The 17,509-nt window shown below is 44.2% G+C and overlaps 2 protein-coding genes across 12 annotated transcripts in view; both read right to left on the reverse strand.

Annotated features, from left to right (window-relative positions):
• Positions 1–9,275, reverse strand: part of htt (huntingtin) — a 45,067-nt gene extending 35,792 nt beyond the window's left edge. For 6 of the 10 annotated variants that reach the window (XM_023964493.1, XM_023964347.1, XM_023964324.1 and 3 more), the window contains exons 1-12: positions 8,901–9,275; positions 7,908–7,991; positions 6,020–6,140; positions 5,468–5,527; positions 5,296–5,375; positions 3,971–4,109; positions 3,745–3,886; positions 3,496–3,674; positions 3,219–3,423; positions 2,906–2,953; positions 2,699–2,776; positions 2,243–2,616 (exon numbers count right to left, since the gene is read on the reverse strand). In XM_023964493.1, the coding sequence (XP_023820261.1) occupies positions 2,243–2,616; positions 2,699–2,776; positions 2,906–2,953; positions 3,219–3,423; positions 3,496–3,674; positions 3,745–3,886; positions 3,971–4,109; positions 5,296–5,375; positions 5,468–5,527; positions 6,020–6,140; positions 7,908–7,991; positions 8,901–8,998 (1,608 nt within the window). In that variant the 5' untranslated portion in view covers positions 8,999–9,275. The remainder of the gene's footprint in view (positions 1–2,242; positions 2,617–2,698; positions 2,777–2,905; positions 2,954–3,218; positions 3,424–3,495; positions 3,675–3,744; positions 3,887–3,970; positions 4,110–5,295; positions 5,376–5,467; positions 5,528–6,019; positions 6,141–7,907; positions 7,992–8,900) is intronic. The other 4 variants (XM_023964559.1, XM_023964465.1, XM_023964379.1 and 1 more) reach the window with 3 other exon arrangements.
• Positions 9,276–11,627: 2,352 nt separating this feature from the next.
• The window catches only part of grk4 (G protein-coupled receptor kinase 4), a 67,930-nt gene continuing 62,048 nt past the window's right edge, over positions 11,628–17,509 (reverse strand). The window contains exons 14-16 of one of the 2 annotated variants that reach the window (XM_004066309.4): positions 17,066–17,203; positions 16,700–16,877; positions 11,628–14,265 (exon numbers count right to left, since the gene is read on the reverse strand). In XM_004066309.4, coding sequence (XP_004066357.1) covers positions 16,701–16,877; positions 17,066–17,203 — 315 coding nt within the window. In that variant the 3' untranslated portion in view covers positions 11,628–14,265; position 16,700. The remainder of the gene's footprint in view (positions 14,266–16,699; positions 16,878–17,065; positions 17,204–17,509) is intronic. The other variant, XM_011480712.3, reaches the window with a different exon arrangement.

Here is a 17,509-nt window from a genome sequence, read left to right on the forward strand (position 1 = left end):
ACAAAACGTTTGGGGAAAAGCTGCATGTGATGTATGTTTAAATGTTCATGTTTTTCTGGAGAACCACAGGCTTTTTAGCCACAAGTCGCCGCTCGTCTACCGCTGCTTAGAGGAGAAGGGGGGGTCTGAGGGCAGGGATGCCCCTCTTTCTGCTGTTTCCATGTCAACCATAGCTCTGGTCTGGCCGTACAGTGCAGGGATCATTGTTTCAGTATTTGAGAATGTCAAAGCGTGGCTCTAATGCGTTCAATTAAAACCTAAATCCCTCATTCTCCCCCTCGCTGCAGGGACGGAGCCCCGTTGTACATTTAAACAGTTTGTTGTTGCCTCTTTTCTCACAGAAGACGGCGGTAGCTTCGTCTGGATAAAGGTATCCACGCCGGGCTGTATCGGCTTAAGGCCAGCAACAGCCACGGCTTCCTCACACAACTCCAGGTGATGCAGCTTCAAAGCTGTCAGCGCGTCTTTTAACTTGCTGCTCTCGTTATTCTCCTTATTATTCCCCTCCGCCATCTTTGTTTGAATGTGTATTCTTCTTCGCCCGTCCGCGACAGATCGCGACGAATCTCGCAACGAGCGCCCCCTATCGACCCTCCGAAGAATTGTCTTACCAAAGACGATTAATATAACGTTTTACGGGGTCTTTAAACGTAAATAAAAGGTCGATACTTGATGAAGACGCATTGAGAATCAATCACGGGACTAAATATCGCGATATATCACCATATCGATATTTTGGCACACCCCTAGTATCCGGGACCTGGTTCTTTGGGTCATGACCCCAGAGCTCATGACCATAGGTGAGTATTGGAACGAAGACCGACCAGTAAATATAGAGCTTTGCTCAGCTCTCTCTTCACCACAACCCAGCACAGATACGACAGAATCCAACCTTTTACAGCAGCTTTAAAATGCATTACAATTAGATGGATGAAAAACAGGGTTAGCCTCTCTAGATACCTGGCCCCAAAAAGTAAGAGAACTCTTTCAAATGGAAAAAAAAACTTTCTTACCAAGACATCAAACCGTTAACCCAAGATGGAGCCCAGCAAAAGCCTTGCCACTGTCATCAGCCTAATAACACCTCTAGCTAGTCAAATGCTGGCATTTTTAGATGAAGAGTATTGTGGTAATTGGACTTCCTGTGCGTACCTTGCTTGATTGTACTTGCTGTATTTAGGTTGTCGGGGAAACCATGGAGACAACTGTGTATATTGCTCTGTAGCAAAAAAATCTGAATAAAATATAAGTTCAAAAAAGAAATGTTGCCTCTCTCACCCCCTGCAGTGAGGAGCGATCGGGGTTTGGACTTCACCAGGACCTCATCCTTATTTTGGAAAGTGTTCTCTATGCCAGTGTTTTTCAACCAGTGTGCCGTGGGAGATGGTCAAGTGCGCCATGGGAAATTGCCCTCATTAACTGATCTAAAAACATTTTCCATCTCCAGGAAATCAGCTCTTTGTTCATCCAAACAGGCCCTGATAAAACACTGAGTAGTTATGAATTTAAAAGATCTTTAAATCAATTTTTCTTTGTGTTTATTTAATTCTAAAACAGACATTTTGATAAGAATGACGGTACCGCGATTTACCTGCAGCTATAACTGTGTAAGGAAAAGTCCCGCCCCTTTAACTGTCTCCGCCAATCATTCTTGAAGGCTTAATCACATGTCATCAGTCTGACCAATCAAAGGTGCTTAAAGTCTTCACTTCCTTGTTCTTAATTCTGCTGATAAAGTCGCTCAGTTCTAATATAAATACCAGCTAAAGTTCGTCTTTAGCGGTGTAGTTTTCCACAGAGTCCGGTGTCAGACCGTGGAACAAGTGAATAATACAATGAAGCTCAGAGACGCGAGTCTTTCTGCCCTTTTTCGGCCGTTTTCACACCACATCTCCCATGATGCATTGGCTTAAAGGGACAGCGCACAATGAGTCGTCCTTGCGAAACGTCTTGAAACCACAACAAACAGTTTCTAAATTTTTCTAATTTAACTTTTATTTCATCTCTTATAAACAAACAGCCGCAACTTCCTGCTTTTTCTGCCACAATTATCACCCAAATCCACGTGAGACTGCGGGGGGTGGGGGGGGGGGGGGTGGCTGTCGATCAATACAGACCATAAATTTCTGCTTTTTTTTTTTTTTGGAATGCTGGTGTGCCGCGGGATTTTTGTCAAGGTTAAAGTGTGCCGTGGCTCAAAAAAGGTTGAAAAACACTGCCCTATGCAAACGTGGACACTCACCAGCTCAGCCACGTCTGAAGGCGTCACAGCAGAGTCCGGTCCCTCCGTGGTCGTCTGAGAAGAGTCGCTGGGTGGAAGCGAGCGGTCATGAGTGGCGAGCATCGCTCCGCCTTCTTCTCCTTCTGGCACGGCGATTTCTGAGGAGGTGTACTCTGCTGTTTCCGGGGCGGCGTTAGCCCCGCCGCTGGAGCTCCGACTCAGCATTTCCTCCTCGTTTTCGTTGGGCGACTCGGGCGTGCCAGACGCGGACGTCCCACCTCCGCCCCCCTGCTCCGAGGAGGCGCTGAGGTCCACCGAGTCGGCGGGCTGTAGGGCGTGCTGGGAGGAGCGGGGCTGCTCCGTGATGATGTCCACTTGGGAGACAGAGGAGCCGTCTACACAGGGAGGCAGCAGAGGACGTTAGACCTTTGTTGCCTCCTTCAGGTGAAGCTTTTTTGTCTGGAGAACAGATCCTACCTGTGAAGGCTGCAGCAGGAACCTCACTCTTCTCCGCCTCGTCCTCTAATCCATCCTCCTCCCCAGAGAGCACTTTTCCTGGAAAAATTCCAGATTTGTGGTCAACGCTCATCGAGTTCCTACAAGTGCAAACATCTGCAGGTGGAATTTTGAGTAAATCCCGTCGTTTGGGCGGAAGTCAGCAAAGAAAAGGTGTAGAAGAGTCACCTCTCTGTTTCCTGAGGAGGAGTGGACTGCAGGAAGACCCACCTCCTGCTGCAGACGGCAGGAAAACCGGAAGAAGAAAAAAAGGAAATGACAGGAAGAGAAGCAGGAAAAGCTTGGAAAGCACTAAAAAGATGACGATTCGAACACAGCAGAGGTGTTAATCTCACAAACAGACCAAGAGTTAGAAAAAGGAGCAGCCGAGTTCCTTCAGGGCAAAAGTGAACGCAGCGCAGGCTAACAGGACGACTCGCTAAATGTTTAGTGGCGTGAATCAGCGACAGAAACACCTTTGTGGAGAAAAACAACGCATTACCAATGAGCTCCAGGATGCTGCCAGAACGGGCGCGGCTCTCGTTGTCTTGGCGAAACACGGTGGCGTGAGGAATGCTGCCCGCTGTGATGAGCAGGTGGAGGAGCTCTGGCGGCGGCGTCCTGAACGTCTGCTGCAGGAGCTCCAGAGCCGCCGTGACCACGTTGTGATCCCAGTGCTGCGTGTAGTGTAGGGTCAGCTCGTACACCTTCAGAGACGCAGGAGGTGAGCAGAGCGTGGCTGCACAAACACACATGCGCTCTCTTACACACACACACACCTGTAGCATCTGCTCAGGTGTCGGCTGAACATCTGCCTCCTTCCTCATGACCCCAAAGCTTCCTTTGAGGCTGGTAGTGTTGACCTGCTGCTGTAGCAGAGGCATCATGTAGCGTAGAGTCAATAACGTCCCCAGAATCAGATGACTGGGATGCTCCTCGTCTACTGGAACCAGCAGACCTGGAGATGGAAGGAGAGCGTGCAGAACCAGGGGGCTTGCAGTCTGGGTGTGCCGTGTTCGGTGACGTACCTAGCAGCACATTCAGAAGCCAGGTATAGAAGTAGCTGGTGCGTCTGGAGTGTTGGCATACGCTGACGGCGGAGCTGGCCGCCGTCCGTCTGATGGTGGGGGAGCTGGATTTCAGGTTGGCAACAAACGACTTTAGCAGGAGCTGGAAAAATGAAAAGGACTCGAGCTTTTAGTGAATGCAAAAGGGGAGAAAAAAAACATTGTTCCTGTAGTAAAAACAGGTTACCTTGACCTCGCCGTCATTCGCAAAGTTTCCTAGCGCGGCCATGATTTTGGGCGTTGCTGCAGCCAGGGTCTCCTGCACGGTTTCCTCCTGCCGCTTGGTGATGCGGGTGAGGCACGGCAGCAGGTTCACCAGGTACGGCCTTGCAGAGCAACCAAAGGACAAAACAATAAATCCCGAAGCATCCCATTAGAAAAAAAACTAAATTAAAGTAGAAGGAGCTGCATTTCCAGAAGAAAATGCAGGATTAAATGCTGTATTGAAGACAAGAGTCAGCGGCTGAAGGACGCTCATTAATATTTGAATGAATATCGTCCTGGCAGCATTTTAAATCGATACAAGTATCGCCAAATGAATTATCGCGATATATTGCTAAAATGATTTTTCCCCTACTGGCAGGTCGTGCTTTCCGTTATCGTAACTCAATATAGAGACTTGCTGTCAGTTTTTTTATTTTTTAAGTTATTGATCCTGGAAGTCCTAATCTGGCTGAACTGTTTCTGTGCGCCTCCTGCTCAAAGTGGTGCAGCAAAAAGATAAAGGTGATTTGTTGCAGATATGCAGACGTCTAGTAGATCTGGAATAATAAGCTTGAAATGTAAAGAGCTGATCATAATGAGAACAAATTAACTGAATGCCCGATCCTTGGTCGGGGTACAACATCCCATTTCAATCAAGTCTGCAACCACATGACCAGGCCAGATTTTTGACCATGTGATGTCCCGATGTGTGATCGGATCGGGACATCCTTAATGGTGACAAAAAAACAGATAAACGTTTTAACTTTCCAAAGAGTGGTTCACTTTTCTCTCTTGTTTAAACTCTTAAAGTTCAAACCTTTATAAAAGGTTGGTGTGTGTGAGGACACACACTAGCTGTCTTCACACATAAAGACAGCAGGTAACGCAGGAAAACAGCTGCACTTTATCTTATAAATAAGTTTGTGTGCGGGGGTTGGGGGGGGGGCATTTTCTTTTTCCTAGGGGGGGTCCTTGCAAAAGATAATTGAGAAGCACTGAGCTACGCGGAGGAACATTGGAGCAGCTGCAGGGAATTCAAGAAGAATGAATCCATGATTCACAAGTGGAGGAAGCTGGAAAACGAACTCCGGCAGTCAGGAAGACGCAGCTGAGTTTCCAGTTCCTGGTCCCAGACCAGGGTCCACTTGGGTGTATTCAGACTGAAAATTTGTTCCAGATTATCGGGGAAAACTAACTCTGGTTCACGAGTGTCCAGCGTGAATACATCCTTAAAGAAAGATCCCCAACAGATTTCAAAATTAATCTGACAACAGTGAGCGATGGAAATCCTCCAGGCGGCTCAGGTACCTGCACTTCTGCGGCCTGATGAGGTGGGCCAGCTCAGCAAACCTCCACAAAGCCGCCCTCAGACTCCGAGAGGCACCGTTCTGCGAAGAAGGGCACAAAAAAAAAAACACTTTTATTGATGGAAAAGCTGCAAAAGCAACGATGCAAATAAACAACAAGTGGAATTTATTACCTTTTTAATTTCTTTGTACAACTCCAGCTGCAGTCTGGGTAAATTAGAGTCCATCAGCGCCTGAAGATTCAGGTCAGAAGATGAACGAAGCATGATTGGTTAAACAAAACAACACAATTCATATTAACAATAGGTGGTTTGACCCCTTCTGGTCATGTCAACTGTTTATTCTGAGTGTATGTCAAATATGGGAAAGATAAGGAAAAAAGAGTGTTTACATAATAGAAATGGATGCACAGGAATAAAATGAAGCATAAATATGTAAAGGGGGGTTTGTGGCGCCTCTTCTCTTCAACAAAAGCTAAATAATTCCACAATTGTGTTTACATACACACTGCAACACACACTTCCAAACACAAGCACAAATGCACAAAAGCTCACACAGCGCAAATAACTTTACGTGAATATTTATGTAGAATAATAGTTCTGATGGAGTTAAAAAAAGAAAAAAGAAACACACACACAAAAACAACCTACATGCCAAAACCAATAAGACAAAAGCATTGGTTCAGTCAACGCAAACCAAAAAGCAGAGTAAAGAGAGTTCCTCACTTTAATGATTTTGTTCAGGCACTCGTCAGCCACCATCCGGACGTCGGACTCGCTGTCGTCGCTGCAAAGCAGAAACATCTCCATGGCGATGCCAAGCAGCTTCTGAAACTCTGGAGACGTTCTGTTCAAAGGGTTCAAATAGGGCCAACGGTAAGAAAAGCATTGATTCAACTTCCCCCCTCCCCCCCATTACTTTAGGAAACCCGGGTCCTCGTTTTTTTCTAATCTGAGCCTGTCAGTCAAATTTGTAGCGGACACAAAAGTGAAGCAAAAACTCTTGATTATAAATCTGGGACTAAGCAGTTATACTTTTGCAACATAAAAACTGTTTTTTTGATTCAAGTCAAACTCAAGGCCCGGGGGCCAAATGTGGCCCTCCATGTCCTTTTATGTGGCCCACAAGAGCATCAAAGTTTTTAATTTCTTAAAATAAAAAATAAAAATTGGTGTGTATTTATTCATATCTAGGGGGAATTGGACCTGAAATATCAGATATCACATCGGGCAACTATACATTAGGACGTAAACACTGTCCATGACGATAACCGCGGTGATGACTCATCACCTTGTTCTGTTTTTTTGTTGAAAGTTCTGCACATGGTGGGGATTTGTACTATAATAAAACACAAGCATCCTTGCTAATAATTTACTTTTTCTGTGAGTCCTGTGTTCAAACTTCAGGGCTTCTGGGGGAATTTCCATTGTATTTATTTCCATTACAAGCAGCGTGCGTTCTTTATAGCGCGATGCGGCCGCCCACCGGAGGATGTTGTGTCGGGGGGGGGGGGGGGGGGGGGTCGCAAGAGTCCCGACACCGCGACTCTTGGTGCTTCATCACTGCGGTGATCAAAAATCCCACACTGTCACAGCTCTACTCCAAACAGTGACGCGGCAGCAACATGGTAATAAGAGCACTAACAGGGCTGGTTTATAAAAACATACATAAGTCACTGAGAGAGAGAAAAAAAAGTCACTGAGAGCAGCAGTAACTTATAGGCGCGTTTCTGCACGGCACACGCCTCCTGTGCACTGAAACCATGCGCTGTCCTCTCTGTCACGCAGCAGAGCGGCTTTTCCAAACCCGTTGGTGATGGTGGATTTTTTTACACTACTTTTAACGATTGCTTTGACCTTGAAAGCTGCTCATATGGATTTCTTCTTGCGTTTTCCATGATGAGGGTCTGTTCGTGCTATTCATTCACAAAGCAGGAATTTACATTAAAATTGCGTCTTCCTGGACACATACAACGCGTTCTCCTGTCTCACTCTTACCCTTTCTGCTCGAGCGCCCCCTAGCGGTCATTAGAAAAAATGCATAAATTAGCCGCATAACTGAATAAGCCGCAGGGTTGAAAGTGGAAATTACGGGTACTTTTATTTTTCATTATTTAGTTACATGTGTAAGTTACATCTGGCCCTTTGAGGACAGCCACTATGCTGATGTGGCCCTCGGTGAAAATGAGTTTGACAGCCCTGGACTAGAGTATACTTGTTTCAGGTAAAGTGTGGCACACTGAAAAAATGATCTGGAGTCTTTGAAGAGGACTCGATCTTGACTCGGAGCAGATTAGCGTCCTTATGGGATGAGCATTAGGGAGGAGAGCTAGCAGAACCAAAAAGCAGGAAATACTGAGGAAATAAAACCCTGCAATGCTCCACTGTCAAAAGTAAAACAGCCATTAAAATTGCCTGTCCTTAGAAATCAAAGTTGAAAGTAAAAAATAAAGCACTTTTCTAAGAATTAACAAAAAGTCTTCAGTTATTTGTCCTTCTGAGGCCTAAACAGGACTAACAACACGAAATATTTGACTGAAATGTTTCAAAACTCCCTTGAACTTTACGTTGGTTTGAATTTTCACACACGTCAGACAGACATGTTCCTTCCTACCTCAGTGACTGGGCAATAATGTTTTCACATATTGTCAGGCAGTGGGTCACTCTGTCTTTTTTTGTCGTAGCTTGCTCCTTTTTCCTGGGAAGGAAACAGCAGATGAGGAGAATGCAGGTCAAAAGGGCAAAAGTCGGGTTTTCAACACAGAAAAGACTCCAACCGGAGCCGTCACTCAAACTCTGCCATCATTTAACGTTTTCTGACACTAAAATAAAAACCTCAGTGAATAATTTCATGGCCTGCAACTGACAGCGACCTACAACCTTCCAGCGATCTCTGCTCTACTTACGACTGACTACCTGGGATCAGGTGTGTTCAAAAGAAGAACCAAGAGCGGGGGCTGCTGGGAAAAATGCCCAGAAACTTGGACGGACGTTCCAACAGCTTTCAGCCCAAAGGTTAGCAAACAGTTCTGCCAACATCAAAGATGAAGGCCTTTCGGTGAGTTATGGTTCCTCTCCTCTTTAGGGTGGAGGGTTCTTAGACTCTAATAACCTCACTTTTCAGCTGGTCTGACCACAGTTTAGCGACTTGTCGCCTTTTCAGAGGAGCTGTGGCCCCCAGAAGACAGCAGCGTCCACAGAAGTTAGTTGCTTCGCATGGAGGCGCGTCTGTTTCAATGCAGATCTGAAACGAGTCACGCGTGTCCGATGTTTCTCAGCACACGGACGCCTCCAGATAGTCGGAGCTGACATGACCAAAAGGTAGAAACACACATGCAGCAGCTTCCCTGGATTCGTGGACGAGTTCTCATTCCTGACAGGTGAGTCCAGATCTGAGTCTGTCGGAACAGATCTGGACTCATGTGAGGCTGAGCAGCCGAGGGAAGCCTGCCTCTCTGCGTTTGAGCACCTAAAGCCGACCTTAAATCCGTGTCCAGGCGCCCTTTGCACTGAAGCACGACTACAGAGAGGATGTCAAATCCCGGTTTGCTGCCTGCTTGCAGCGGAGCTAAGCTAGGCTAAAGCCGTTAGCGGAGGGGCTACTCACTGTTTCTGGACAAGTTCCTCGGCCGTCGGCGGTCCCTGCTGTTGTTGGAACGACTTTAGACTCTCAAAGGCCTTCATAAGTTTCTCCATGGTAGCCATTTTCGTTATTTACAATGAGAGTGCTTTCTCCACAAGCTAATATTTACTATCTGCGCTATAAGCTAGCACAGCACTGACAGCCAGAGAATAATATGCAGCGTGACGAGCGGCTACCACACGCCCCCCGCGCCTCTTACTGCCAAAAGTCCCTCAATTTCTTCTAGTTTTGTCACAAAATGAAGTGAAAGCGGGTTTAAAATATGCCATCTTTTGATGCAACGACGTTTTCCTCCGACCAATCACACCAGGAAGTGGTATTTGCGAAAGCTTCGCTGAAACAGGAAGGGTGCAAAGTCAGCAACCAATCAATCTCGGAGTTGTTTTGATTGACAGGACCAACAGCCAATTGGCAGCTGCTTTAGTTTCCCCCCTCCTTTTCTGTGTTTTGCTGTTGCTGTCACGGGACCACTGACGTCACAGACTGCAACATCATTTTGTCATTGGTTTTAGGCACAATATTATCTGGTAAAATACAATTATAATAGTTTAAATTAGCTGAACCTAACAAGGAGCGATAAAAGAAAAAATCTCTGAACAGTGTACATTTAAATAGTCAGATAAGAAAACAATTATTTTGACTTGATTTCTTTATTTTTAAAGAATGTTACTTAATCAACCTAAAAAAATCAGCAAAAAGTTTTTTTCAATATAACAAGACCAGACCAATCCCTTTAAAATATCAAAACATGCTTGAAAATGAGTATTTGCAGTTCACTTTTTGACAAAGATTTAAAGAAAATTTTTATTTAGCTAGAAACACACATATATAAAACAAGAACATTGATAAAAGTCATCCAAGTTTTTCCATTATTATCTGTCATATCATCTTTATCATCATAACCAATAATAACAATTAAAACTACACTTTAGTATTGTCCATATTATCACCACTATAATGCTGTCATTATTATAATAATGTTCTGATTTTGTTTAATTAGTTTATTTATTTATTTTGTTTTTATTAAATTGTCTGATGCTTGGACATTGTTTTGTATCTAGTTTGCTCCAAATTTGTATTTCTGAAACTTTAATGCAACACATTTTAATGCTTTTGTTTTGGCTGAGGTTGTTTGTCAAACAGCTGAGCAAACAGCTGTGTTGTGTTTGACACATTACTGTTACAGCAGGGGGCTACGAATCGTTTGATACACAAGGTATATTTGAATAAACCCCTTTTGTGGTTTAGACAGAGGGATGTTGGGTGGTGTAGGTGTAGATGTAAATGTTAGTCTAAAAGGGGCGGGGCCTGTCCACACACACACACTCAAATGTCACAAACCTACCTGTTGGCTCGAAAAATCTTCACATACAGTGGGATGAAGGGTATTTGTACTAAAGGGTGCAGTTAAAATTGGCGGGTAGGGCACTGTGAGGACATGTCCTGCTTGCCCCTCCCTATCAGGGGATCCTACATGGTTGGTTGGTTGAGGGTTTCGGTGCCAACAATTAGGATTTTGTTTTATCTTTTTAAAAATCAGATAGCGTCATGGGCTGAGAACAGATATTGAGCATTATTTCAAGTTTATATTGAGTGAGGTACATAAGATCTTTTTATGTTTTTTACAGTTTTATCTATACATTAAGTATTTTTCTTTTGCCAGTGTGTTAAACGTGAGCATTAATTCACAAATATAGTCATGCTTTTTTTTAAACTTAAATTAAAGCCGCGAGCGGCATTGAATGGCCTGCAGGCGCTACCCGCTCCACTTGTCCCCCTTTACGCACCAACCCCCTGCCTCACATTTTTTTGCGACCGGTTTTTGCTTACTACGCCCACATTTCTTTAGCCTGGGGCCAGGGAATCGCATACTAATTTTTTACAACATTCCGATAAAAAATGTGCGAGCTAGCTAAGATAGCAACAGTTGAGAATTCGCCACGCGCACGCCATTTAAAATCTACAACTTCTAATTTCAACATCTTTTCCACAGTGGCTTGCCACTGATGCCTGCATTTTTGTTTGTGTCTGGTTCTAAAGGTGCTTTTTTTTAAAAAAATTCAAGATGTCAAAGTAAAGTGTCACTTTCCCATTTTGTCAGAAAACATGAAAATCGCAAATTCTCAGTTCACCACAAAATGGCCGCCAAGCCGTAGGTCGTGTGGCCATCCCACAGTTATTTCAGAACTTCGTTTTTTTATGCGTTTTTTGGCCCATTCATTTTTTCTTTTTACATCATTTGCTGTGATGTCATTGTCATGGGTGGGGTGTCAATTACTATCCTGAAAATTCATTTCCGCCGGGTTTTGGTGACTTTTCGGGCATGTGGCGGCAGTCAGATTTTCACTAAAAGACACGGAAATCTTTCCTACTGTGAAAACAATATGGTACTTGCAGTCAGTGACTGCTGCTGGGGCCCTAAGAAAAACATCACAAGGAAGTGATAGTGGTATTGGTTCAGTTTTTCATATTTAACTGTGTGGCAGTGCTGTTATTTTTGTTCTTTTGTTAAGTCATGGGAAACCGCCGTTAAAAGTTAGACGGCATTTTGTCAGAGAACGTTCTAAGAAACATGGCGGACATGACAATAAGATCAAAGCACGATCTAAAAAACCTGCCATCGATGACTTCCTATCAAGTCTTTGAATAAAAAACAATTTGTCTATCAAACGATGAAAGACATGACAGAAGTAGGTCAAGACACAAGTTTTATTTTTTATACAAATGGCAGTGTATTATTCCATAATTACAAATGTCAGATATGATACAACAACCAGTGATACAACTTTTACAAGAATTAACAATGACTGCAGTGGTTGAATGACATGTCTGTACAGTTTTAAAAAATAAAAGAGAAGAAAAGAAAAAGAAAAAAAAACAACAAAGTTACATGGCCGCTTGGAAAAATCCATTTGTTATTCCCCCCTTCCTTGGAAAACGTCACCTTTACATTTTTACAGAAACACAGCAGAATCTCTCGACTTGCACTGGCACAAAACCCAAAACTATATTCAAGCGACCTAAAGGAAGAGAGGATCTTGCGGTTGTAGACGTTGAGCGCCAACCAGCTTTTGGGGGTGGCTTGACTCGGCATCAGCGCTTCGAGGGAAAGGAATGCTCGCCATCCAAACCGGCCCCACTCGGCCCATCACCCCGCCATTCAAGACGTTGTCCACGGACACCAGTGAGATGTACGGTCATCACTCACTCACTCACTCACACGCACGCACGCACGCACGCACGCACGCACGCACGCACGCACGCACGCACGCGCACACACACACACACACGCACGCACGCACGCACGCACGCACGCACGCACGCACGCACGCACGCACGCACGATGAACAAACCAATGCATGCTTGAGTCATAAAAACATTCATCTTTAACAAAAAAATCTAAGCAGGAAGAAAAGAGGCATTACAATGCACTTAGTGCGGACATTCAAAACATTTGAGTTGTTCAGAGGTTCTTTACCAAAGAAGGAACTTCTCTTGGCGGACGGAAAGTCTCAAAGGTCAAAAGAGAAAACAGGAGTTGGTTTGGTAATTGGCACGTGGAGTAAAGGCCGTCAGTCTTTCTTAAGTAAACACTTCAGATAACAAAACAAATTTGGGTTGATGGAGGTGATTTTGGCAAAATAGGATGAAGACACTTCCAATGGTCATTGTCAAAGCTAACAGAAGTGCAAAGACAGCGAGTATAAATCTCATGTTTGGGTTTTCAAACAATGAGCGATTACGTGACCGAGCTTAACTACATGTTAGATATACGTCATTTACAAGGTTTTTGAGGCTAAAGAGCTAAAAGGCTAAAATCTACATGTGGGAAATTTAGCTTCATAATGTGCCTGAGAACAAAAAAAAATCAAACAAAAATTTTTTTTGTTCTTTTTCCCAAAACAAGACACAAACGCAAGTGATGACAAGCCAGCGACACATCCACATAGCCGATTGTGGGATGTGCGACAGGAGGCGAACTCGCCACGTCCCTTCCTGAACGTGGCGCGTGGACGTGTCCCCTCAGCTGTCTGGAGGAGGTCAGCTATTCCAGATCTATCCTCTACTTCAGTACTGATGAAAGGCTTTTCTGTGGACCGTTCACGTTTGGATTTACAAAGCCACGTTAACCTACAGATACAGGTCAGGATGGGTATTCACAGCATTAAAAACAAGCAGTGGGGGAGCAAACAGCTACTGCTTCAAGAGAAATAAACCGTCAACACCGGACAAAATGAGAAATCTACAGATTGATTGTGATTGGTAAACGGGAAGGAAAGACTTTGGACATATTTCATTTAAACCCGGTGCTTTTGAGAATGAGCCACACAGGGTTTTGTAGCAACTAACTACTTTTTGAGACAAATAAAAGTCCTTGCTAGAATCGTCTCTCAGACTCCTCACCCTCCCCCAAAAAAAGTGTATGGGGTCATTTTTCTGCACTGCACATAGCTCACAGCATATAAAAGCTGGTTAATACAACGAAAGCAAAAGGAAGAAGGTCAGTGATGATGGAACAATGCAACATTTACAAAACCATCGTGTTTCCAACCAAGTGGAAACTGTGTCAGGAAAAATCCATCTTTAGACACTTTAGACTTTAATTCATGAAAGAAATCCTTCTTAGTCACTCAAGCCGACTAAAAGATTGTCAGATATGAATTCAGAAGAGAATCGGTTGAGGAGAGAGTCCAGTTTAAGTTGAACTTCTGGGCAGAATGGAGGAGAACTTTTTAAAAAAAAAAAAAAAAAAAAAAAGGTTTGAGGTTTGGGAAATAGACAGGACTAGATTCCTCCCACTTGTATCTACAGTACATGGTTCATTTAGATCTACCTGAGCCACGAGGCCTACGGAGGCGAAGAGTTAGTCGGGGATCAGGCGGAGTTTATGTGCCAAAAACACGTCGCTTTGGCTGAGTGAATGACAGACAGCTTACAGAAAACAGAAAAGGCCTTCTGCTACATAGAGGAACGTAAAAAGACTACTTGTACTGAGCTTCTTAAAATAAACTCCCCAAAACACATTAGTAAATAAAACATTACGTATGCATTCAAGTGGTACTTTTATGGCTTTTTGTACAATACAACCTTTAGTGAAAATATACATCTAGACATAAATTCAAGTACAAATGTACAAAATCTTTAAACTCATACTTTTTTTTCTTTAACTATAATACACTTTTAATACAGCTCATAAATACAGGTTGACATTCACTGAGTTCCTAAGATCGGGTTGGAGTTTGTGGTGAAGCGGTGCGGGCGGAGGGAGTGGTTACAGTCTTGAGGGCTGCTCCATCTCGTCGTCACTGTAAGAGCTCTTAATACAGACCTGGAAAGATTTCAAAAACAGCGTTTACACAACGGAAGCCCCTCCTGTCCCGCTGAGGCACAGAACTGTCTTAAAGCGGATCTCCGTCAGACCCCGATCTGGATCCAGATCCAGACTCAGAGCTACATCCAGAGATCATATTCAGCTGTAACCCAGATCACAATTCCAGAGCAAGATCCTAACCCAGTTCCAGAACAAGATCCACATCAAAGGCCAAATTCAGATCTATTTTCTGAACCAAAACAAGATCCAGATCTAGGGCTATATCTACATTAAGACCCAGAGCCCAATGCAAACCCAGAGCCAGACCTAGACCTGCACCAAGACTCAGATCCAAATCAACAGCCTGATCCAAAACCAATGACTGATCCAGAACAAGATCTAGATACATAGTCATGTCCAAATCCGGATCCAGAGTGAGATCAAATTCTAAAATCAAAGTTAGTGTCAAATCAATATTTAGATTAAGTTTCATATCCAAAGCTAGATCTAGATCCAGAGTCAGATCGAAATCCAAAGCCTAACTTAGAGCAAGATCCAGATCTAGCGTCAGATCTACATCAGGACCCAAATCCAAAGATAGATGTAAAGCTTGATCTAAATTCCAAAGCCTGACCCATAACAAGATCTAGATCCAGATCAAGACCCAGATTCAAATCCAGACCCAGACCTAGAACCAGATTCAAATCCAAGGTCTGATCCAGAAAAAGAGTCAGATTAAAATCTAAAATCAGATCTGGTGTCAAATCCGGAGTCAGATCCAGACCTGGACTCGGCCAAAATACTAAGCTGTGATGAAACTGTCTTTGTGCTTTAAATGAGAAAGCCAAAAATCTGTCTGAGCTGTTGAAGTAGGACAGATATGGTCCTCAGATATGGAACAGATTTCTGCTTCATCCACTCTGAGATTTGAATCCAGTCTCTATTCCAATCTAGTCTGAGTGTGGAACTGCAACCACTTGACTGGAATCACGTTTTTTCCAGGTCTCATAGAAAAGGTGGGGACATTTTCTCCTGCCTCAGATCCGTTTTTCACTTTTTTTCCCCCCAGGGCATCGCAAGAAGAAAGAAATGTCTCTGCTTTTTTTTCAGAGTTAGAAGCTCTTCTAGTCGAAACAAATCAAATTCCTCTCTGTAACCGACCAGAAAAAAGTCAAAAATAAAGACGCGGAGTTTCATGAGACTGGTTGGTGCTTAGCTAGAGATACCAGATACCAATCAAATGCAGGCATAGCTAGCACAGGAGCACGCCGTCTAGAGAGGAAGGACTTCCGTTTAGAAATACTAAACAAATGTGAAGGCCGTGTCACACAGCCACTACGTACACTTTGTGCATTTCAACGTATGACATTTGGTGATACACGCGTGATATACATTAATTCATAGGTGTTTCTTGTATTCGTCATTCATCAATGTGTGCAGATGTCCGTCGAAGGGTTGAGCTGTACCAAAAGTTGGGAATTACGCAGTTTATGAGTATTTGACGTAGTTTATACATAACTATTACGTCAATCTTACACAATTGTGTGTGACTTTTGCAAGAAGCATAGGCAAACTTGTGTCTTTCCACGACCGTTCCACGTCTGTCTAACATGCATGTACCACTGATGTATAGCATTTATATCGCGCATACGGGCGCCCATATCACGTTCAAATGACGTAATTGACACATGAATCCTAACGAATTCCATACAAACTAATCGCACACGGTTCATGTTCTACGTTGGTTTGCGTGTTCTTTCCGTGGTTTTTTCGCACTTCTTCCGTGGTTTCAACGTGGTTCATTTGTGATACATCTGACCAACTTCCATCCATGCAATCAGCGCCAAATGTACGTAGTGGCTGTGCGACACGGCCTTCAACGGTAACCAGATCTGTGTAAATCTGAATAGTAGATTACTAAGTTTAGGATCATTTGTTGGACTTATGAGTCTCATAAAACCATTTTATCTTTATGATCAGGGTCAGTTATCTGTCCAAGATTTCTGTCCAGTCCAGGTTGATCACGTCCAAATTCTGTAATAGACGCATGAATAACTTATGGATTGCATTTAAAGAGCGCAATAGTCCCGCATAGTTCATGTGCTACATTGAGTTCTTTGTGTGGTTTATTCCTACTTCTTCTGTGATTCATCTGTGACGAAGACTTTTCTCATGTTTGACCAGTTTTCATCCGTGCTATAAGTGTAAAACGTACGTAGTGTCTGCGTGACACTGCCTGCAACTGCGAAGGCGTCTATTAATGCAGACGGACAAACCTGGTCAAACTTTACATTATTTGTTAGTGAAATCTGCAGATCACCCCCCACCCCGAAAACACAAAAAAACCCCAAAACCTTCTAGGAAAGCATAGAAGAGAGCTGTTAACTGCAGACAGACTGAGTTTGGACGAGACCTGGAAGAGAAGAAGCAAAGAAAGGAGAAGAGGAAGTACCTTAGCCCCCACCCCCTCGGACAGTTGCAGAAGCGCTAGCACTTGCCTCTCTTCTGAACAGTCGGTAGAAGAAGCCTCTCTTTGGAGGAGGGTTGGGTCGGTTCACGTCCAGGTCCTGGCTCAGCGTCCCATCCGTCTCATAGACGTTGATTTCTTTGAAGCACTCCATCTCGATCATCTACAGCCAACAACACCAACAAGGCCGCCAAGTTAGAAGCGTCTCAGCCTTTCCTCAGAGGAACGTTCCGAGGAGCGCTCTTCTGAGACGGTGGAGGCAGACATCTCCTCACAAGTCCACTCAGTAAAGATCTGATCACGTCACCCATCATTTGCCCAGCTTTCAATCACAGCTGCAGGATGCAGTACCTCATTCTGCCACGGGATGGAGACACTGCCCGTCACAAACTTGTGGTAGAAGTCGTTATCTGTGGGGTCAAGGTTCACGCCTTTGACGGTGGAGAACTGCTCAATGTCCAGGACGTCCTTACAGTACACGGCCCGAGGCTGAGGAGGAGCCAAAAGAACCTCAGTCAGAGACAAGCCGAGTGTTTGGATCCCGTCAGGAATGTTTGACCTGATTTATTTGGGTAACGCGACCTAAGGCCTTTGAGCGACGCCCGTTTTTCCTTCAGCGCGGTCCCGCTAACCGTGATAATAATAGAAACACAGATAAGAATATCTGCCCAGAGGTATGGATTTAACCCCTCAGGCTCTGGAACGCCGCGGTTCTCCCCTTGAGCCGCCTGGTCTTCTCTCCTCAAGAGAGGCAAAGTAAATTCTTTCAGACGGGGAGGGGGGTCGGCTTTCTGC

This window comes from Oryzias latipes, chromosome 1 (assembly GCF_002234675.1).
Source record: "Oryzias latipes chromosome 1, ASM223467v1".
NCBI lineage: Eukaryota > Metazoa > Chordata > Actinopteri > Beloniformes > Adrianichthyidae > Oryzias > Oryzias latipes.